Raw genomic sequence first — 23,930 nt, 5'->3', positions numbered from 1 at the left:
CCCCAGGGATGTCTCTGGCTGTGAATCATCACAGCAGAGTCACCAGAGTGAAACCTGGAGCTGGCTCATGGTCTGGTATCCTCAGTTGTACAGAAAGCACCTCTCAGGAATGCATTTTCTGCTCAGAAAAGAACCTTCCTACTTGGGAAATGTTGGCTTCAGCTGGCTCTCAGTTTCCTAGAACACAATGGTTTTCATGGTAACAAGCAAAAACCCAAAATACACCACAAAATCCCCCAAAATACACCCCACAAATGAAAAAGGCAGGTCTGGGCAGAAAATTGTGTTATTCCAGCTCCCAAAATGTGCCATTTCCTATCGCTTCCTTCTCACCATCCCCAGTGGAAGTTTTCCCTAAGTATCTATGGTTGGCAAATTCAGCTTTGCATGTCAGGTAGATGGAAAAGATAGAAAATCTGATTTTTTAAATCCTTGTTGTCAGCTGTGCAACAATTATTGTTGTACCCTGACTTTATAAACAATTCCACACTGTCCACATCCTTTTATTGGAAGCCTGGCATTCCTGGACATCTTAAAATAATTTTAAAAACATATATATAAAATATACTGAAATATAAAAGAAAATAAAAATATAAAATAAAAATAAAAAATAAAAATACTTTTATTTTAAAAGTCATGTTGATTTTGGGGTGTTTTTTCCTTTGTTCTTGAAAGTTCCAAAATCATATTCTTTATCTTAGTTCTAAATTCCCTCATAACTATTCCGTGGGATCATGAGATGGTGAAATCAATGCATAGGTGGTTGCCCAAAAATCCTGTTTGGATTTTTGAATGCAACCGCACTCCTGAATTATTGAGCACCATTTAAATACATTAATTAAAAATATCAGCTGTTTCTTTTATTCACAATCCTCAGTGGGAGTCTAAAACCCCCTGGCACAAATGGGACTTAAAATTGCCTTGTTCCATCCATAACATCTCTGAAGGCCATGGAGATTTGCAAGACCTGCTGGACATCCCACATGGAGAAGGTGCTGCTGCGCTTCCGAGGTGAACACAAAAGGAGGGGAAAATGAGGTTTTTGCTGCTACTTTATTCTCTCTGAGCTTTTTTAAAGTATTTTTCTGCCTTGATCATCTCCTGGCCCTGAAGACTCCCTGGCAGGCTCCCCAATCATGGGTCTGTTTGAAGGAGGATTTTTAAATATTTATTAATATTTGTGCTAAAAGTTGCAAGGTGGGGTTTGGGTTCTGCTTTTTGGCCTACCCAGCTCTGCTGTACTGAACACCTGGAAGTCAATTAATCACCCCACCATTATCTGAGGGAGCTTTTCCCTAACGAGGAAAATAAACTACTGCATATTCCACCCTCAGATGGGCAAGATCCTGTTTCTTTTAATCTCCTGCCAGAGCCTGGGCAGCCTTTCATGTTCCCCGTGGCAGAGGTTGGGATTTGAAGGCCAGCTGTTTATTCTGAGTGATGTCCCTGCCCCTCTGTGGCTCTGTGTTGCCTTTCCTGGCACTTTTTCCATCCTTTCCCTGCCAAACCCCCACCCTGTGTTCTTGCTTTGCATTCAGTTGGCACCCATGGGCACCTCAGACACTTCACTCCTTCATTAAACTGTTTTCCCTTCATTTTAATGAGCTTCCATCTCCTCATGAAGCTCCTGAGAAGGAGCCTGGTAGGGGGCCTTTATTTTGGCCTCTTGCAAGGATGTTGGATACCTAAGGAAGACTCCTACTTTTACTCCTCATTTTTTAAAATAATTATTTCTGATTAAAAGCATATACAAACTTCCTTAAACTTTCTATGTGTGTCTTAATTAATTTATTAGCATGCTATTACCCATTTATTAATGTAATAGCTGCTTTATTGTTTTATGTTTTCATAATTCTAATTTCTAAATTTGAATGAAAAAGATGCTGCATTGTCTGTGGACTATTAAAGCAATGTGAAAGCACCTTGAGTTTTGCTTCAAGGCACATCAGCCAATTCAATTCAAAACAGGTTTAAATTATTACAGCTGGGGCTGTTTAGCCTGGAGAAGAGAAAGTTGTGGGGAGGCCCTGCAGCCCCAGCCAGGGTCTGAAGGGATCCAGGGAAGCTGGAGAGGGACCCTGCAACAGGAACTGGAGTGCCAGGGCAAGGGGAATGGGTTCAGACTGACACGGGGGAAATTTAGATGGTTTTGGATTGGAAGGGACCTTAAAGCCCATCCAGTGCCCCCCTGCCATGTCAGGGACACCTCCCACTGTCCCAGGCTGCTCCAAGCCCTGTCCAGCCTGGCCTTGGGCACTGCCAGGGATCCAGGGGCAGCCACAGCTGCTCTGGGCATTAATGGTTAATTTAAACCCTGACTAATAGATGGGGTTGGTTTTGTTGTGGGTGTGTTTCTAACTCGAATGTGGGGTTTTCTGAGAGGGCTCCAACTGATCTGTGAATTTAAAAATAGCATTTTAGTCTTGGTCAGTTTTCTGCATAATCTTCTCTCTTCCCATGCAGCTTCTATGCCATCCTAAAGCCTTTTAAAAATTCAAGCAGATGTCAAATATATCTTCTTCTCTCTTTCGTTCTGTCTATTTTGAGCTTGTCTCCCTCATTATGCTTTTAAGAGTTTAATTTTTCAAAGAATCCCAAATGGAATCGGGTGATGACAAAGGACCTGGCCAGTGGGACAGGCACAGGGACAACAACCATGAGCAAGAGTGGAGTGAGGAGCTTCCCAGTCCCAATTTGGGAGGCCAAGAGCATCCATCCTCACTTTTTAATGTGCCTATCCCTGATATGTCTGTACTTTAAGTTATTTAAGTGTGGAAAAGGCTGGAAGAGCCTCTGGACTTGAGAAACCTGTTGGAAATTCCTGAGGGGACTCAGCTTGGGGTGTGGTGGCAGGTAGGTGACCGTGGGGCTGCCTACATGAGGGGTCAATAAACTGCCTTTCCTCCATCCCTGGCTCCTTCTCCTCCTCCTGGCTCATCTCTTTTCCCTCTCAGCCTCCCCTCAGCAGCACCAAAGCTCTCACACCTCCCTTCCAGCTCTCAGCAGGATGATTTCTCACAGCTCTGCCAAAACTTGGCCGAGCGTGGACTCGTCTCATTCCTATTCCCACACTAAATTTCAGGTCCCCTCTTGCAGAACACAGAGCTTTCCAGAGGAAAGGATGCCAGGACAAGTTGTATGTGGGGGAAAAAAAAAAAAAAAAAGGGTGGCTTTTCACAGAACTCATTAAGGGTTTTTGTCATGCAGAAAAGCATTCCAAGGGGAGGGGAAAGCCTGGTGTGCAAACATCCATGTGTGGTACATTTGTGGTTGGATCAGCAGCCAAGGTCACTCAAACTGTGGAAGTTGGGAATGGCAGCTCTGGAGTTGCCACTGGAGGCTGGATTGACAGAGATGAAAGCTGGTACCAGCTTTGGGGTGACCTGTGACCTTCCAGGACCTGAAGGAGCTACAAGAAAGATGGAGAGAGACTATTTACAAAGGATGGAGTGCCAGGACACAGGGAATGGCTTCAAACTGGAAGAAAGTAGGGTTAGATGGGATCTTGGGAAGGAATTGTTGCCTAGGAGGGTGGGCAGGCCCTGGCACAGGGTGCCCAGAGCAGCTGGGGCTGCCCCTGGATCTCTGGCAGTGCCCAAGGCCAGGTTGGACAGGGCTTGGAGCAGCCTGGGACAGTGGAAGGTATCCCTGCCATGGCAGGGGGTGGGACTGGATGGGCTTTAAGGTCATTTCCAACACAAATCATGCTGGGATTTTGTGATTCATTTCCTCTGGGATCTGTTCTAAGGCTGTATCTCACAGAAAGGAGGCTGCTGTAGAAATGTTTATGTTGCTTGGTTTGTTTAGATTTAAAGGGGCCATGAGCTGTAAATATTCTTCTTTTTCTGAAGGTTCTTTCTCCTCCAATGCCCTTCCCAGTGAGATGATGCTGTGCTAAACCTCCAGATCTCCATGCTGGCTTTCTAATTGCTCTGTTTCCAATGTGATTTCTCTTTTCAGGCCCATGTGAATCCCATCAGTGTCTCTCCACCCATCCAAGCCATAGATCAGGACCGAAACATCCAGCCTCCTTCTGAGCGACCCGGCATCCTCTACTCCATCCTCGTTGGTTGGTGTCTGCTGCTTTTCCTACCCCTCCCAATCTGTTCATGAGCAGCCAGGAAAAGATTGCCTGGGAGAGTGGAACCCTGTGTAAAAATTCCTCCTGTGGTCTGTGGGATGTTTGGAATTATTCTTCTGCCTGTTGGTGTTAATTTGCCAGGTGGAAGTTGATTTCACATGGTTATTTATTAGTGTTTATTCAGATTAAATCCAGAATTGTTGTCTGGTTTAATGACTGGAACAACACAGCGAGGGAAAGGAGAATGCTGCTGGGATGTACTTTCCATTGACAAACACAAAAAAAGAGGCTAAAAAAAGGCAGAGCAGATTTTTATCCCAAAAATCACATGGCACAGGGCAGCTCCAAGGATCTTGCCACATCCACCTCTAATTTTGCTGCCTGTGAGCTTTCCTTTATAATTTAAAGTTTGTTTAGTTGATTATCCTGCTCTCTTCTTTTCCCTTTTGCTTCCCTGTGTTTGGCATTTGTTTCTGGGCTTGTAGGGTGTGACCATAGTCAGAAGTTGCAGGACTCCACCTGCTCGGCTGGTCCCAAAATCCACATGGGGACCTTTCTGTGGGATTTGGAAATGGGGAATTTTGTGGAATCACATCTTTTCCTGGCTTCCCTATGTTGAGCTCCATGGTTTCCCCAGCCATGGAGAGAGGTGGAAGTGAGGATTTTGAGGAGCACATCGTGGTGGTTTTGCTCTGCACATGGACTTATTCATAAATGTCATAAATTGATTTTATTCCTAAGTTCTGCAGGGATAGCTCCAACCCAGGGCCGGCTTCTTAAGGTTTTTTGCATAATTTACAAAGTTCTTCAGGAGTGAAATTATTAAAGATTATGTGTCACTAACCTGGGCTGTTGGCAGTATTGGACTGGCTGTTCTGACCTCCAAGAAAAAATTCACGAAGGTGTGGTGCAGCACTTTGGGTTGGTTTGGGAACCATTTTTTTCTCTTCCTTTTTTTTTCCCTTCTTTTCTTTTTCTTCTTTCTTTTGTCCTTTTTTTCCTTCTTTAAGTTTTTTCTGTTCTTCCTCCTTTCTTTATTCTTTTTTACTTTCTTTTTATTTCCATATTTTTCATTGCTTTCCCTTCTATTTTCCCTTTTGTTATTTTTCTTTCTATTTTCTTTCACTTTTCTTATTCTCCTTTTTTCCTTCTTATGTTTTCCTTCTTTTTCCCCTCCTTCCTTTCTTTTTTCCATCTCTTCCCCTTCCTCCCTAACCTTTTTGATCTTTTTTCTTACTTTTTTGTTCTTTTTTCTTTTCTTTTTACCCATCTCTTCTTCTTTTCCTCCTTTATTTTATTTTTCTCTATTTCTATTTTTCTACTTTATCTTTTCTTTATTTTAGCTTCATTTGCCCATATTTTCCTTTTCACTTAATTTTATTTTTCCTTTTCTATTATTTCTATTTTATTTGTTGCCTGCTTTTTTCCTTCTTTATTTTTTCTCCTTCCTATTTTCCTTTTCTTCCTTCTTTCCCCCTTGTATTTTCCTTTCTTCTCCTCGCTTTCTTTTTTCCCCCTCTTTCCCCTTCCCTTATATTTTCATTTTTTTCATTTTTTCCCTCTTTTCATCCTTTTTTCTTTCCTAATTTTTCAATTTTTTTACTCATTTCTTTTTTCTTATTTCTTTTTTCTACTTTCTTTATTTAAAAAATTCTTTTTTGGCTTTATTTTCCTGTTTGCTTCTTTGTACCTTCCTTTTTGCCTGATTTTTTCCCATCCCTTCACTCTTTTTTTTCTTTTCCCTTGTCTGGTTTTCTCTCTTTATTTTCCCTCCCCTGTGCTCTTCCTAAGGATTTCTTTTTGGATTTTAAGTCTTCCTTTATCTCTTCCAGGATTTGCTATTTCTGTTTTAACCTCAGAAAATATTAAGCAGTTTCACAGCCAACGGCCCTTGCAGATATTTCTCATTATGTGGATTTTCTCCCCGCTTTTCTTTAGATCTAAACCTCCTCCTTGATATTTTTGGGAATATCCTTTTTTGAACACTGGGAGGTTTGAATCTGCGGAATGAGGGAATAAGTTAGTTATTAGAATGATATTAAGTTTTATTGGATTTGACTCCATTTTACTTTGTTCTTTTTTTTCCCCCCCACCTGTGCAATGCACATGCTCTGGGAACTGTGGATATCTGATATATTTAACATTTGGGAATGGGATATTTGGAGGGTTTTTTTTTTTTTTTTGTTTTTTTTTTTTTGTTTTTTTTTTTGATAATACATTAATTTTTGCAATCTTGGCTTTTGGAAATGTTAATTTCTTTAGGTCTTTGCAATACACCCACATTCCCTTGACTTATCTAGGTGTGAAGCAAGGTCCCTCCCTTTATTTTTATTATCAATGTTATTGATTTTACCAGTAAATTTCATTTTTTTGACCAGAAAAAATTATAATTTAATAGTAAAATGTATTATGTTTAATAGTAAATTACTAGCAAAATATTCTTTTTAGGTGTAATTTGGAACCTTTATTTTCTCTGGGGCCAATATTTGAGAAAAGCTGAATTTTCCTTTAAATCATAGGCTTTTGTTACCCTTGGAACTGGCTCTGTGATTTCTGCTGCTGGTTTTGGACACTTTTGGTTGGTATTTTATAGAAAGAGCCAAAAATGCACAATAACTTGTGGAAACAGGGGGGATCCTCTCCAGTCTTGTGTCCATTTCAAGCCCCAGGTCTCACAAAATCCATCCTCTGGCTCTGGGAAAAGCAAATTGAGGAGTCCTTTCCTTCTCCCTTTGCTGGCTCTCCACATTCTGATCCCTCATCTTCTCCAAATACATGGAATTTCTGGAGCCAGCAGCTCATCCCTGGATTTTAGCACAGGCAGAGGTGGACTGAGGGCTGCTGTGAGCTGTCAAAATTCAATTTATTTTGTAGCTGCAGAAGAGATATCCCTGTTCCTGGGAAAGCTGGCTCCCAGAGTTTAGGGATCCAGCAGTCTGAGCTCTGAATCTGGGGAGCTCAGTCAGGATGTGGGCATCCACCTGTGTTATCCCTAATTTTTGCTTTTTTTACTATCCACCTTGCTGCCCTTTCCTCCTTTCCCTGCTGAGGTTGGTTTGGTTGTTAGTGGAGTTTTTCAGGTTGTTTTTATCCCTTCCTTTTTTTCCCCCTGGATTCTTTCCTGCAATCCTTACACAATATTAGTCTCATCTTCCCTTCTCTAGACCCTTTTGTGATTTTTACTTTCCTTCCTTGCATATTTGTTCTCCTTTCTCTGAATTTTTGCTTTTTTGTCCCTAATTTTGTGACAGTTTTTAGCTTCAGCAACAGCCCTGGTGATGTGCAGTCTCTAAATCCAGCAATCTGTTACCTGCCAAAAGTTTAGGGGACCTGCTGGGTGCCTTGAGCTCTTCAAAAATTAGATTAATTAATTAGAACTTGAAATTAAAAGGCAGGGTAAGGGAATACAGGACCTGGAGCATGAAGCTCTGCATTTGTGCTGGTGGTATAAGAGAAAAAATAAACCATGGTGGTTCTTTTGCTGCTTTTTGGGTCGATAATATAGATGTAGACTAAAAGTCACAGAAAAAAAAATGTATGTCTCTGTGGAGATATATATGAATATATAATACAGATATTATAATATATTTTAATTATATATATATATATAATATATATTATATGTGTATAATTTATTTATCTAGCAGATGGTTGTCATTGGAGGATTGCAAATGAAATTTTTACAGTAATTTAACTCCTGGCTTTCTGAAAGTACTTTCTAAGCATTGCACTTGTAAGGGGAACAAAAACCAGGAACATTTGTCAGGAAAAGTGATCTTCCCTCATGTTCAATCCATCCCTCAGCCCTGCCTGGAGGCTGGGTTTGGCAGGGCCAGGTTTGTGCTGCTCCCAGGGCAGCTTTAGGGGCACAGGGGTGTTTATTTTGGGATTCTCATCCCTTGAGGCAGGAGTGCCTTCTGCCCTCAGCTGCTGACAGCTGCTCTCAGACCTAACCCCCTCAAGATTTTAGGCTTATAATCAGAATTTTGGCTCCTTGGGATGCTCTCGCAGTATTGCTGAGCTGGGAGTGCTGGAGTTCACTCTGTGTGGAGCCCTTGGGCTTTCTGGGCTCTTTTGCACCATTTCTTTGAGGATCCCAGGGTTCAGAATTGCTGTAGCTGGGATTTTCTCTCCTCCTGTGCCAGGCTGTGGTGCTGGAACCTTTTAGCTTTAGGCACACGTGCATTTTTGGGCTGCAGCTGCCAGGCACAGCCCTTCCTCCATCTCCATGAGCTCCCAAATCCATTCAGGCTCTGAGGCTTCTGTTTTCACCAGCCTGGAGAACATCCTGGAAATCCACAGCCAGGAAAACACCATTTACAACTGACAATAAACTGAGATTTCATCTGGTGCTTTCTCCCTGAGGAGAAACTTTTCCCAGAAGGATTCCTAAAATAGCCTGTCATTACCATTTTGTTATTACTTATATATATTATTTATGTGCTATTAATAATACTCCTGTTGTTATCAAGTACTTAGGGAGTCCCAGTTGAGAGGAATCTTTGTGGTTTTGGAGAGTAAGGAAATAATAATATTAAACACATTATATTATTCTTAAGCTCCATGTCCACATAATGCAATATTTTATCCTTCCAATAACAGAATGAGGCTTTGTTCCTTTGATTAATGAGTAAAATAAACACAATGCTGAACTAAGCCTTTCAGAGCTGTTCAAACCTCAATGTCTTTTTTACAGGTACTCCTGAGGATTATCCCCAGTATTTCCATATGAATCTCACAACGGCTGAACTGACGCTCCTCAAGCCAATAAATAGGGATTTACACCAGAAATTTGACTTGGTTATTAAGGTAATTTGGGCTGCATTTTTTCAGAGTTTTTATATTCTTTGGAAAACAAAATGCTCTGGAGAAAATGAAGGGTGAGCCTGCTTGTCTTGTCTGCAGTTTTCTCTTTATTTTTAGCCTTTTCCTCTTTTACTTGCTGAGCTTGGTTTTGTTGTTAGTGAAATTTTTCAGGTGTATTTTTTCCCTTTTTTTTTTTTTCCTGGATTTTTCTTTACATCCTTGTACAATAATAGCCTCATCTTCCCTTCTCCAGATCCCTTTGTGACTCTTAGCCTGTCAGGTGTCACTTGGCTCCATCAGGGGAGGAAGGGGGTGTGAAGCATTTGTGGAAAGGGAATAAACCTTGGTGGAGTTGTAGCATTTCAAGTTGCATTGTGTGAACAAGCCCAGCATCACTTCTCGCCTCGCTTTTTATGAGTCCTGTTGTCCTAAGAATGCAGCTGGTCTCTGTTTCACAGCCCATTCCAGCAGATCATAGGAAAACAGAGCTTTGTGTGAGTGATGAATGATCACAGAATCCCAGTGATGCCTTGAGAAGGCTGGCCTCGAACAGAGCCAGACAGGGCTAAAGAATGAAGCAGGGATTTATTAAAAGCATGTCCTCAATGGATCCAACCTTGGGCAGCACAAGAGCCCAGCCAGGGCTGCACCCAAGATGAACCAAAATGGTCCCAAAATACACAAGTGCTCATGGGAGCTCTCACTTTGATCAGTTCTGCTCCATTTGCTTATTGGAGTTAATTGTTTATGCAGTCACATCTTTTTTTTTATTGTTCTCTCTTCAGTCCATGTTGTTTATGCTCTTGGGTCTGAGATCTGAATCGGTTGTCCTTGGTCCCAAGCTGGAGAAGGCACTGTTTTGTCTCCCTGCTCTGTGAATAGAGATCAGCATCCTCTAATATGAAACCCAGACCCACACTCTAAAGCAGCAGAGAATGTGAAAAATATAAAATCTAAAACCTGAGGCATCATTAGCACAAGTCAGGTTGGGGTAGCAGTGAATAATTAATATCTGAATACTGAATATTCACAGCATCCCAGGGTGGGTGAGGCTGGAGGAGTGGAGTGGGAAGCTGGTGGCACCTCCCTGCTCCAGCAGGGCCATCCCAGAGCCCAGGGCACAGCATTGTGTGCACACAGCTCTGCCCCAGCCCCAGGGAGGAGAGCCCCCAGGCTCTGTGCACAATGTGCTCAGGGCTGGCACTGCCCAGGGAAGAAGTTGTGCCTCCTGTGCAGGGGGAATTGCTGGGGCTCCTCTCCAGCCTGAGCAGCCCCAGCTCCCTCAGCCTGTCCTGGGCACCCTGATGCTCCAGGCTCTTGCTCAGCTCCAGCAGCTCCTGGCCCTGCTGTGCTGAGGCTCCAGAGCTGGACACAGCACCCAGAGGTGCCTCCAGGGCTGTCCCCGGGCCAGGATCCCTCCCTGACCCGCTGCCAGAGCTCCTCTGCTGCCCCAGCTCCCAGTGCTGGGAAAAGCCCTAAAACTCAGCCCAGCCCTGGCAGTGCCCAAGGCCAGGTTGGACACCGGGGCTTGGAGCAGCCTGGGACAGTGGAAGGTGTCCCTGTCCATGGCAGGAGTGGCACTGGATGGGCTTTGAGGTCCCTTCCAACCCAAACCATTCCATGACTCTAAATATCCTAAGGAGCTACAGGTTAAAGCCCTGCAGCCCTTTCTTTCCAAACTTGGGCTCCACAATACATCAATTAAAAAATCAATTAGCTGGTATGGGAGGTTATTTTCTGTGCTTGTATAGCAACTCGGGCCTATAATGGCTATGTTTATAGGATTTAGGATGTTCCTGTTGCTGTGGTAAATGTGCAGTCAGGGAAAATAAGGAAACAGTAAGGCAAAGCATCACTCTGTAAGAATGATTATGTGCCACGTGCTAAAACAGTAAAAGTTTTAATGCTGTATCCTTCAGGGACCATTAGAATAATGGCTCAGGCTTGAACCAAATCAAACCTTCAGCTTTTTGTGTTGCACATTTCTTATTTCTTGCAGTTGTAGGATCTGATTCTGTTTTACCTGGAGGGGTGCAACATGTGATGCTTGCCTTCAAACAGAAAATCTGTGGTTTCTGCAGCATGCACTCAGTTTAATCTTTAAAATATTCCTTCTGATATGAGAAGATCAATTTTTTTTTCCTCTGTTAAGATAATATGGAGAACTGTAAAATAGAAAAGGTGGTTAAGTCAATACAGGAATATTTGAATGCAGGATGGAAAGTGGACAGGAAATGGGGCCCTTACCAGCATTGCTGATAAATGTTGACTTCTCAAATAGGGAGACAATGAAAAAAGTGAAAGATCCTAATAAGAAATGCTGGATTTCAGCCTTCCTCTACCTCTGCAATATATTAGATGATAAGCAAGGAGAAAACGAATTTTGCCCTCCAATGGAAGATCTTGGCACTTCCATTCCCTGCCAAGAAATGTGAGCATTATTACAATATCCTTCCAAAAAAAACAATGGATCTTTGCGGGGTTCCCATTGAAATTTCCATGTGGCAACAGCAAGGCTGCCAAAAAAAGTGGATTAAATCTTTAAACTGAAAGAGCTTAATTAAAATTACAATGGCATGACCACTGCACTGTAGACATGAGATTGTTCTTGTTACCAGCTCTAAAAAGTGCCAGACATGTTTTATTTATTTTTTTAAGCATGAAGCAAATGGGAGAATTAATCAAATTGATGCACTTTGCTCCTTTCCTATTTGAGCAGGGGTTATTTATCAATCTGACAGAATCTGAGCTGGCACTTCCATTATGATCCATTTGCAAAGAGGATGGGCTACAGGAGGCTGGGTGTGCTGGCATGGGCAGGGAAGTGCTTATAGAGGGAATTCCTGTACTTTGGAAAATTTACCATACCTGAAAAAGAACCGATTTTGACAAACTTGCTCATGCTGGGGGTGACTCAGTTCACAGGGACTCACTTTTGGAGTAGGCCAAGCATGAGGAGCTGCAGGAGTTTCTCCTCAGTATTTGCAGTGGGTTGATATCCAGTAATTAAGGAAAAAGTCATGACATTTGTCCATTCAGAGCTGCTAGAAAACCTGTAGGAGTTGCAACAGAAAAGGAAAAAAAAAAAAAAAAAAAAAAAACACAAACAAAAAAAAAAACTGGAAGTATTTTGATGCTAATGAAGGGCAGAGAATTCCAGACTGGTTTGGGTTGGAAGGGACCTTAAAGCCCACCCAGTGCCACCCCTGCCATGGCAGGGACACCTTCCACTGTCCCAGGCTGCTCCAAGCCCTGTCCAGCCTGGCCTTGGGCACTGCCAGGGATCCAGGGGCAGCCACAGCTGCTCTGGGCACCCTGTGCCAGGGCCTGCCCACCCTCCCAGACCTTTTCCATTTCTGGTTGTGCCATTCTGGTGTCTGTTACATACCCAAGACTATGTCAGATTTTCTCCCCTTTAAATAAAATACATCTTTGTCAGATTCAAAATTAAGGAAAGTATTTTATTTCTCCTCCAAAAATTGATTTTCCTTTTCTAATAGCATTGTATTAGTGACTAAAAAGGCTTTGATTTTTAGAACATCAGGTGGAAAAATAGGAGTGTTTTAGTAATCTCATGTGGGCACCTGTGTACCGATGAAATTTAACGTATCACTTTAGAGTGGTTTAGATAGTTATAGATAAATCGATTTAGTTAATTAAATTGATTGTTCTAGAGTGGGTTTTCATCCAGCCTGGCCAGTCAATTCATAAACCACTGTCTGTTGTATTTGATTGTATTTGGGAAACTGGGGAGGATTTATGTGACTTGGGCATCTCAATAAAGATTTCAATGAAATTATTTTTAAAAAATAGGGGAGAAAGAGAGAAAAGGTAATAGAATATTCCCAGCTTCAAATAACATTTGTAGCCTGACTATTAATAAGATTTTTCCTTGAATGTAAGAGCTTTATGGGTCATAGTGAATACAGTCTCACAACCTGGGACAGTGGAAGGTGTGGTGGAACTGGATGAGCTTTAAGGCTCTTCCAGCCCAAACCAGTTTGGAATTCTGTGAAAAAGAATTGGTTTGTGTCCCTTGGCTGGTTTTGGTGCCTTCCCTGCAGAAATGTGCTTCAACACCATGCCAGGACAACACAGAGGATTTTGAAGAATATTCTTGCATGGCATTTTCTGTATCCCTGTGGTCCCAGGAGGGCTTTCATCCAGGTTGTCATGAACCCAGTGACAGACAATGATGTTCCTACACCTCTCAGCCCCCAAATTACCAGGCTAGTCCAGAGATACGAGGCCTTGAGGGAAGGAATGTCAGGAGAAGGGCAAAGATTCAAAAGATGCTCTATCCCCGATGTGGTTGTCCAGCTTTTTTATTCCATGAGATCAGGGGGCAAAAGAGGGCCAGCAGGAAGGGTCATGGCCTTATCCAGGCTCTGGACAGGGAGGGTTTGTCTGGCTCTCTGCCAGCCCCGTCAGAGCAGGAAGGAAGGGACACTCTTATCAGAGTCACAGGGGTCCCTGGAAGTGGGGAAAGCATAGACTGAGAGCACTGTAACAATTCAGAAACATCTCTACACTGGGATTGCATTTCCCTGTTGTTTAGGGGGTGGCAGAAGGTCAGAGTGGGACAGAGTGCTTGCAGTTCCAGAGTTAGAGGGAAATTGGTTTGGGATCCCATTGTGCAAGAGGTGACAGAGAATGTTTCTGCTGTAATGTCTACTCTGGAATTTTGGAACTGAGGAGGATTTCCAGCCAAACTGGGAAGCACAGGTAGCAGGGACAGACCCAGGTAATGGCTGAAGCAGTGCTTGAGTGCCAGGGGAGGTTTAGGGTGGATTTCAGGGAAAGGTTCTTCCCCCAGAGGGTGCTGGCACTGCCCAGGCTCCCCAGGGAATGGGCACAGCTGCCAGAGCTCCAGGAGGGTTTGTACACCACTCCAGGGATGCCCAGGGTGGGATTGTTGTGGGGTTGGGCAGGGCTGGGAGCTGGATCCATGATTCTTGTACGTCCTTCCAGCTCAGGATATTTTGTGGTTCTCTGATTTCTTTCTCATGGAAATGCTTTGGATCAGAGAGGTGCCCCCAGCAGTCCCAGTGTAGTTCAATATCAGAATGAATCACACAGACTCCATTTTCTTCATGCAGGAGAAAGCCCATTCTTTATTCACATAACTCATGTTACACAGTTTTACAGACCTGGTGTGTGACTCCAGTTGGTTAGTAGCTTTCTTGCCAATTACTCTATTGGTCAGTAAAAGATATTTTACTCGTCCATCAAATCTCTCTACTGTTAAATTGTTTATGTATTTTTTTCACTGATTCTCATGGGATGGATTTAATGTTCATACAGGTGCTGGTTGTTTTTCACCCAGGAATAGATTGTTATGTTAACAAATTGTTCACACAAATACTCCTTTCACATGGGAGCTTGCAAAGTGCCAGCTTGACAGGCCAGCCACTGATCTCACAGAGCAGGCCTGATTTTATGAGGCCTTTCTTTATAATTTTTCTATCTTACTGCAGCAGTTCAGCTCTTCCCAGTGTCCATGATTCTCCTGATATGGGTCTTAGCAGAAAGAACAGGAAGTGCCACTCTCCTCACTCTGGAGGTTGTTGGGTTTCTCTGATCCCAATGAGAGCTTTGTTGATCCCTGCTGTCTGTTGGTCTCAGAGCTGTCAAAAAATTCCTGCATTACAGGGAAAAAATGCATGGCTTCAGAAACAGCCTCAGGATCAAACTGGGGACAGACCTTGGAAGGGAGGAAATACGGATATTTATCTGCCATTTTTGGTGTGATTGCACAGGGCTGTTTCCTGTTCCAAGTGGAAATACAAGGATACTGGAAGGATGTTTGCCAGCCACTGGCAAGGGCAAAAAATGATCAGGTTGAAAACACAGGGAGGTTGTGGAGGAGAGCTCCAGACTGGGGAATCTTGGGAATGATCTGAATGATTGAATTCCTGAAGTAATAGCTAATTCTGATCCTGAGGTATTGCAGAATCATATATATATATATACACTATATGTAAAATATTCTGTTTATAAAGACAAGGATACAATAATGGAATCATTTAGGTTGAAAAACCCTCTGAAATCATCAATTCCAACTATTGACCCAGCCAAGCACAACACTAGTCCATGTCCCCATGTCTTCCAAACACTTCCTGGGATGGAGCTTCCAGGGACTGACTGCAGAATTACAGAAGCACTTTGCGTGACCCAAGTGAGTTGGTGATAAAATGGCTGATAAAATTAGGCACAGCTTAAAATTAAAGTGAAACGTGTCAGAAAGGATCACCCTAAGCTTTTATATGAAATGATGGGTTCTAGTCTGACTTGGGAATGAGATCTTGGCATTGGAACTGGGAACGGAGTGTGAAGGTGGCTCAGTGATCCCAAAAAAAAAAATATATATATAAAGGAAATTGAACATTAGAAATCATTAGTGAAAATAGAGAAAAGAACAGGGAGCAAAGCACTGCAGCTCTGAACAGATCCAGGTGTCCTAGCACAGTGTCCCAAAAAGGACAGGACAGAGGTTCCTCCAGGTGGGGAAGGAAGAAGCTGGGACAGACTGGAGGAGGAAGCAGCAGTTCAGCCTCTCCTGCAGTGCCAGGGTGAGGAGTTTCCAGCTGAGACAAGGAGGTGGCAGGGTTAAAACAGACAAAATGGGCTCTTCTCGAGAAAAGAAGGTTGAGTGCAGACCTCAGCACCTTCCAGGATCTCAGGGAAGCTGGAGAGGGACCCTGCAACAGGAGCTGGAGGGACAGAACAAGGGGGAATTGTTGGAACTCAACATGTCCCTCAGACATATTTGGAGGTTCCAGGCCCAGGTCAGAAGCATTTGAGACCCTGGCAGGCAGATGGAAACAGCTGTGATTTTGGATTTGAACCATGGAACAATTTTCCAACCATGCAGGGAGAACAAGAAGTCACAAAAGTTTAAATATTATAGTAGAAGTAGTCACAAAGTAGAGGGAAGAAATTTTAAGTTGTGTACAGGAGGGTTTTAAGTCCTGTACAGCAGGGTTTTGGTTTTGTACATGGGGGTCAGAGGTTTTAAGATGGATTTGGGATTTGGGCCTGCCCTGTCCTCCCTCTTTCTCCTTCCTTACCTCCATGTTCTTGGTGATGATGGCACTCACAGATTGGTTTAGAGTAGGAAGGCACCATTTAATATAGGTAATAGGCACTGGGGAAAAACTGTAACCATGTAACACATAATGTACCATATAAAAGATAGAAAATCACCATTTGATATAGGTAATAGGCACTGGGGAAAAACTATAAACATGTAACACGTAATGTACCATATAAAAGATAGAAAATCGCATTTAATATAGGTAATAGGCACTGGGGAAAAACTATAAACATGTAACACGTAATGTACCATATAAAAGATAGAAAATCACCATTTAATATAGGTAATAGGCATTGGGGGAAAACTGTAACCATGTCACACGTAATGTACCATATAAAAGACAGCAGCAGCCCCGGGCGGGGAGAGAAGAAGCAGTCGGGGTCAGAGAGGATGTCAGGGTGTGTGTGTGCCTCTGCCTGAGCTGTGAGCAAACCACAGCAGCCCCAGAAGAAAATCTTTTAGATAACTTGCAATGAACTGCCTTGAGACCGAACAACAAGAGACTGCTGAGCCTTTCTTTGGAAGCTCGGCTTGGAGGAGAGACTTTTCCATCACACGGAGCCACCCTGACCTAGGGTGATCTCTGGTAGGGAATGGGTTCAGACTGACACAGGGGAAATCAAGATGGGATATCAGAAAGAAATCATTCCTTGTGAGGGTGGAGAGGGGCTGGGATGGAATTCCCAGAGCAGATGGGGCTGTCCCTGAATCCCTGGCAGTGCCCAAGGCCAGGTTGGATGGGGCTTGGAGCAGCCTGGGACAGTGGGAGGTGTCCCTGTCGTGGCAGGGGATGGAACAAGATGGTTTTCAAAGTCCCTTCCTAGCCAAACTGAGATTCCTGCTATAACTAATTTGACAGGTAGTACTGTGGGGCTGAATGCTGTCCTGGGCTCAGCGGGAGGCCAGGCTGGCTCATGGAAGACAAATTTAGTAATAAAAAGAAATCCAGGGAGATCTGAGCTGTGTCTCCTCGCCTCTAGGCTCCTGTTTTGGCTGCAGTTTCAAGCATGATTTTGGAGTTGTTCTTACTCTGTTCAGCAGGGGAGGTTCAGCTTAGACATAAACAAAAAAAATTCCTTTTCCCTTAAAGAGCGGTCAGGCTTTAGAAAAAAAATTGCTCAGGGGAGTGTTGGAGTCACCCTCTCTGGAAATGTTCAGGAGACATCAGGACATGGCCCCTGGGGACATGTTTTAGAGATGCTACTGGGGTTGGACTCAATGACCTTGAAGGACTTTCCCAGCCTTGGTGATGTTGTGATTTTGTAGCTGTTTTATTCTGAATTTCAGACAGCACAATTCTAGCAGGCAATGAAGAGATGCCCATCAGTTGAGGCTCACTGGACTGGAAGTTCTAGGATTAGAGAAATGCTCCATAGGTTTTAAGACTTAAAAAGTCCTGCATTTTCTAATTTTTTTGGTTTTCACTCCTTCAAAAACTTAATATCTGCAAGATTTGGTTGATTTTTTTGCAAGAATTTCAGCTTTCAACTCTTCCCATCCTGTTCCAATCTCTTGGCTCCATCATCCATTCATTTTTGTTTGGGTAGCTCCAAATTTCCCCTCTTCCCATGTCTAAATTTTCCTGTATTTCAGAAGATTTATGCTTATTCTTTGCTGCTCTAAATTTTGGGGTTTGTACTCAGGGCAACAGGTTACAAAAAGAATGGAAAAAAGTTCATTTTCATTACAGAGTTGCACCATCCTCTTCCTGTGCTGAAATTTTCCAAATCATTCCTGTGCATCTCCTGTAGGTGCTAAGGACAATAAGTGTTTTTTTAAATTAGTTTTTCAAAGGTTCAACCATTAGGTGAACTCAGATTTCAATTAATTCTCTTTGAGACAGACATTTTTTCTCTCTTGGTTCTAATACAGTGATGGGATTTGATGTAGAATTAAAAATCTGAGTGCAGGGACAGGGTTTGTCTTTATGATAAAGAAAAATTTCCTTTAAATCATTAAAATATTTATTCAGATCAGCAAGATTGACCTTACATTTTGCATCAGAGCAATGAAATCATTAAAATCAATAATTGGGAAGTCCTGTAATACTTTTATTGTCAGAAATTTCCTTTCTGCAAGATAAAAACAATCCTTTTCTGTGTAAAATTTAACATTCAGAATCTAAAACTTGGCCTAGTGGTTTCATATATGGTGTTTTATTTAAGGGAAGAAGAAGAGCTGTAATATTTGGAAAACAATCTGTAATTACTGCAGCACCCCTATAGGGTGCCCTGCTGGTCACCCTTTACCCATGGCCCTAAAATGGATGTTTTGGAGTTTATTTTTTTTTTTAAAGCCCAGCATCCAGACATGTTTTATACTGATTTAATTTCCCTGTCACAGTGACACCAGTCACCTTTCTTCTGTGTTATAAAGACATTTTGTGCTGCTTGTCCTTAAGCCAAGTTTTAGTCCAGTTCAGTGTTTTTTTCCTTGTGCTGTACATGCTGACCTTGGCAATTATTGCCCAATGCTAAAGTTTAGCCTAAATGCTGTCCCTCTTTTCACCCTGCCCTCCCTGTTTTACTGAGTGATCTCCCCTTTCAAAGGAGCCACTTTGTCACTCTTCCTTCCCTCTCTCCCTGCTCTCAATTTTAATCACATCCATTTCAATAACAGATCACAGAATCCCAGGATGGTTTGGCTTGGAAGGGACATTAAAGGCTATCTGGTTCCACCCTCTGCCACCTAATTTTGTTTTCCTTAAATCTGAGATCTTCTTGGAGCTCAGTTTGCAGCTCCCCTTGCCATTCTTCCACATGCATTTGTGCATAGCCCCTCACCAGGAATAAATCCTGACATCCCAGTGTTTTTAGGATGTGTGAAGGTCATATTTGTCCCCGTGCTTTACTCTCCCCTCAGCTCCACTTGTTGGGATTGGAGGGGACGGAGAACTTTTTTGCAATTTTTTTGCTTGGGGTTTATTATTATTATTAATTTGTTGTGGGTTTGATTTTTGTTTGGGTTTTTTTGTATGTTTTCTTTGCTTCCAGGGATGGACCTTCCCATTTTTACCAGATAAAAGATCTGGCATGAAGACAAATCTCCCATTTGGTGGGGGTTTTTTAATTTATTCCTAATTAGATTATTTTACACTTCAGATAACTCTGTAGTCCTGGAGAAAATGAGCAGCATGGATGTGTCTTAGCTCAAACAATTCCGTTTCCTTGCACCTTAAGACATATTTTTTGGATGGAGGATTGCTGAAGTGTATTCTGGGATTCCATGGAGAAATGGGAACTTAGTTTTATCTAAGGGGACCACGTTTTGCTCTCTTTTAGATGTTTCTCTAGGACAGGACCTGCTGTTTTGTTAATGAGAGGGGACATGGGAACTGGCTGGAGAATATTCCAGCTCTGGACAGTGCTGAGGAGCTTGACTTGATCCCTGTGGGTTCTTCCCAGCTTGGAATTGCACTCAGTGATATCTGTGGGTTCTTCCCAGCTTGGAATTTTCTGTGCTTCCATGAGGAAGCCTTTTGTGTTGCTCTAATTTCTCATTTTGGGGGGCAACTGTTTCATCTGTTGCTTTCAAGGAGTGAATTTCCTGTTAACTCCCACAGCCTCCCATTCACTCTTCACCCCTTGCATCCCTCCTGGAACTGCTTTCCTGTCATCTCCAGCCACCTTCCATCAGGATAAAATTATGGACACTATGAATACAAGCAGATTCAGCACAGATGATGTAATAAAATCAGTTAAATAATCTGTGAGAATTAACACATTTCACATAATTTTGTTTTGTTGTTGTTTTGTTTTTTTTTTTTTTCCTTTAGCTGCTTTTAACTACTGAGTTGTACCAGAATCTAATCCTGTGCTGCTTTTTTTTGTGACTTGGTAGAAGTGTGAAGGTCATGTCCTTGGGGTTATTTGAGAGATCCCTCATTATTTTGACACTAAAATATTTTCTTTGAAGGACTGGAACTCAAATGTTTTGTGGCTTAGATACCTGTGCCTTTCTGGGTGAAGAAAATGTAAATTGTTTGGTGTTTGTGCTCCGAAATATGTGTTAGGAAACAACCTTTGGCCAGCAAGTCCAGGCAAGTATTTAACAGGGCAATGTGAGGGAAAAGGGTTTGCACTCTCAATATAGGACTCAATGTCTGGAACAACTCTCATGAGGTATAACTTCATCTCTTAAAAAAAAAAAAAAAAAAACACAATAAAACCAAAAATAGCAGAGAAATCATCCCCCAAACCACCACTAAACAAAGAAGCTAAAAAACCCCAAACCACCACAAAAAGGAAAACCCCAAGAAATGGGGCACTGGAGCAAAAAAATGTTGATGTTAGTTTTTTATATTTTTGGAGTTTTATGAAGGGGCTGTGTTGAGTTCTGCTTGTAGTCAGGTGCTGCTTCTAGGTCTGATTTTATGGAACATTTGAAAGCAAATCAATTCCTCACATTGTAATACAAAATTCCTTGTTTCAAACAAAAGGCAAAAAGAAGTGGCTGTTTGCAAATCTTCCATCTTTTCCTTAAATAGTGGTGTCTTTGGAAACAAAAACATGAAATTAATCCATCATTTTGACTGGTGCACATGAAGGAAAATTGAAGTGATTTTGAGTGGAAGTGCTCAGTGAGGAAGGACTCCTTTGCTTTGTTATTCTGGGCTCCGGGGTTTCAAATCTGAAGTCCAATTTTGGGAGCAAACAACTCTCTTTGTGTTTGGCCATATGTAATTCCCAGCACTTCAACAAAGCCTGCAACAGCTTCCTGGGTGAATATTCCTGCTTTTATCCCAGAATGAGCTCCAGGCTCACTTGGACATTGAAACAAGGCCATTATTGTGGTGTTTCAAGCTGTACAGAAGATTGAGACCCTCTGTTGTTTGCATTTTCCTTTTTTTTTTTTTAGGATCTCTTTACAGCAAGGAGCATTAAGTGTTGTTATAAACTCTCAGGGGTTGTGTGGAAACTTTGGGGCAGGAAGGGACCGATTTTACTTGGAAAAGCAGAAGAAAAGGGTATTTAATGATGGACAACCATTGTTAGCCCTGTGGGGAAGAGCACATCAGGAGAGCCCTGGAGGGGCTGGAGCGTGGCCAGGGCAGGGAAGGGAGCTGGGGAAGGGGCTGGAGCCCCAGGAGCGGCTGAGGGAGCTGGGAAGGGGCTCAGCCTGGAGCAAAGGAGGCTCAGGGGGGACCTTGTGGCTCTGCACAGCTCCTGCCAGGAGGGGACAGCCGGGGGGGTCGGGCTCTGCTGCCAGGGAACAGGGACAGGACAAGGGGAAACGGCCTCAAGCTGGGCCAGGGGAGGCTCAGCTGGGACAGCAGCAGGAATTTCTCCATGGAAAGGCTGCTCAGGCCTTGGCAGGGCTGCCCAGGGAGCTTTGGGGTGCCCATCCCTGGAGGTGTCCCAGGAAGGGCTGGAGGTGGCACTCAGTGCTCTGGGCACTGGGCACAGCTGGGACTCCGTGACCCTGGAAGTCTTCCCATCCTAAGAGATTCCAGGATTCTGTGATTCCATGCTGCATGCCAGCAGTGTGTTGCTTGAGGAGCAGACTTTTCCTGGGTTTATCTCACATGCTTTCAGGACTTTAACTTGGGCAATAATTCCATCTCCGGACAGATTTTGAGTTTCACCTTCCTGGGTCAGGTGCCAGAGTCCTGCCAGGCACTTTTGGTGATGTTGATTTTGGCCCATGTAGTTTGTTTTTATTCAGTGAGGCATCGACTGGACTGGAGCCTGGGGCATTTTTTCCTGTTCTTCAAGAGTAATCCAGATATATTTAAAAAAGAAAAATCCATTTTTTCCTAAAAACTGAGAATGATTTTTTAATGGATTATTTAAGGTGTCGTCTCCTCCTTTGAAGACAATAACAGGTTTTATGCTTACATTTATTTTTATTTGGAATAGAAGGTTTTAAAACTTTTTATTTAACAGAGTTTTTATCATTACCAAATTATTGTTGTTTTATAAGCAAAGGGAATTAACATTTTTCCAACCAAGAAAAGGTGTGTGAATAAGAAATGTTTAAAAACTTTGATGAAGTCAAAGGGATTTTTCCAGACTGAGATTTCATGGACTCTGGATTTGAAAACTGAGGAATTATCTGTTTGAAAGGGGGGAAATACCAGATCAGAAGTAAAACCTCTGCAAACAGAAAGTCCTGTTAACAACAGGAATTTAGGAATCACTCTGTTGTGATCCAGGGTCTCTGTGCATCCAGATTTTGGGCATACAAATTTTGGCCATAGGAACAGGAAGCTCTCTTTCAATGCCCTGCTGTTGTCTTGCTGCAGTATCATGTGCAGGACTGTAATGAAAGCTGGTTTGCACTTTATAAACTGGAGACCAAATTACTTTTAATCTCCTAATTCCCTTGTTTCTTTGCTTTAATTAGTTGTTGGTTGGGACGTTACAGGAAAAGAAAGCAGTATCACATGTTTTTATAGGATTAGCACCCTGGAATGGGCAATTAGTTCTTTTATCTTTAGGAAGTTTGAGAATCAGAGTAAATCAGGTGAAAAATATCCGGGAGTGACTCCTGGATGATGCAGAGCATTGAGATGTGGGGGTTATTCATGGAAGTAAAGAATTTTGCTGGACACATCCACAACTTCCCTGGCACAGGGTGTCCAGAGCAGCTGTGGCTGCCCCTGGATCCCTGGCAGTGCCCAAGGCCAGGCTGGACAGGGCTTGGAGCAGCCTGGGACAGTGGGAGGTATCCCTGCCCATGGCAGGGGTGGAATGGAATAAGTTTTATATCCCTTCCAACCCAAACCAGGGTTGGGATTTAAAAATAGTCAAAATCCAAATTAAAATCCCACCCATGTAACACTGAAGATGTGGATTTGGGGAAAGAGGAAGCAAATGTGTCCATGTGTGCTGTTCCAATCCTTTGTGTTTAACTCTTGCTGCTGCTGTGGGTTCTGCTGTGCAATCAGCATTTTCTTTCATCCCTCAGAGATTTTTCCAAAAGTCTCAATCCTGAGAGTTTAAGGAGCTGTTTTTACACAAGGATTGGGTTTCTTGTGGCTGTGTAAACGTGACTGTGATGGAAGGTGATCCTGTTCTTGTCTCATAGCTAGTTTTTAGCTGGTATTTCTCTTTTCCATCATGTCGAGTTCTATACTAGGGGGACCTGAGAAAAAAAGTCAATTTTTTAACTGAATTACGACCCTTAAGTAGAACCATCCCCAGTCGCTGTTCATAACTGGGAATCTTTGACAAATGAGGTGACTTTTTTAGGCTGAACAAGACAATGGCCATCCTCTCCCTGCCTTTGCCAATCTCCACATCGAGATCCTGGATGAGAACAACCAGAAGCCTTACTTCACCAGGTCTACCTATGAGGGCTTCATCCTGGAATCCTCCCCGGTGGGAACGACCATCTCGGACAACCGGAACCTGACCTCCCCCCTGCAGGTTGTGGTGCTGGACAACGACGTGGAAGAGGTACAGCTGCTTCTTTTGGGGTGGTTGCAGTTTTATTAATTTCAAAGTTCTTTCTTTTTTCTTTTTTTTTTTTTAATTGAGACAAACCTATTCAGATCCACAAATACAAAAAAAATTATCACCTTAATTTCATTAGGATTTTTTGGTTTCGTTCCGAGTTCAGATAGGCTTGGAAGTGGGTTTTTTTCTGATCTGTGTTCTGCTCGCCTCTCTGGAATACTCTATTCTGTTCAAGGTGGTGAATGCTCAGTGCACAGAGGAATCAAAATGCATTATGTGACAGGGATCAGCCTGCCCCACAACATGGAAATGAGAGAGGAGAGCTCAGAGAGAAAGGAATTCCTCATTTGAACCAAAAAGGAGTAGGTGGAACAGCAGGAGGCTGAAAATTCATTGCATTCTTTGCTCTGCCAGATTTTGATGTGACATTACTCAGAGTAGAAGTCAGGCATCTCCAGAGGAATAGTAACCAAGTAGTAACATCAATTTTGAGGCTTTCTTCTTGTTGTGGAGTTCTGCTGTCTCTGGGAGAGAGAAAGAAACTCAG

The 23,930-nt window shown here is 42.7% G+C and overlaps 1 protein-coding gene across 18 annotated transcripts in view; it reads left to right on the top strand.

The window, feature by feature from the left end:
• The window catches only part of LOC110473259 (protocadherin-15), a 632,634-nt gene that overhangs the window by 461,599 nt on the left and 147,105 nt on the right, over nt 1-23,930 (top strand). For all 18 annotated transcript variants that reach the window (XM_085583141.1, XM_085583131.1, XM_085583143.1 and 15 more), the window contains 3 exons: nt 3,961-4,069; nt 8,778-8,890; nt 23,177-23,383. In XM_085583141.1, coding sequence (XP_085439267.1) covers nt 3,961-4,069; nt 8,778-8,890; nt 23,177-23,383 — 429 coding nt within the window. The remainder of the gene's footprint in view (nt 1-3,960; nt 4,070-8,777; nt 8,891-23,176; nt 23,384-23,930) is intronic.

This window comes from Lonchura striata, chromosome 6, assembly GCF_050655825.1.
Source record: "Lonchura striata isolate lonStrDom1 chromosome 6, ASM5065582v1, whole genome shotgun sequence".
Classification (NCBI taxonomy): domain Eukaryota; kingdom Metazoa; phylum Chordata; class Aves; order Passeriformes; family Estrildidae; genus Lonchura; species Lonchura striata.
Note: the sequence above shows the minus strand (reverse complement) of the source record. Positions and strands in the feature narration are given on the sequence as shown.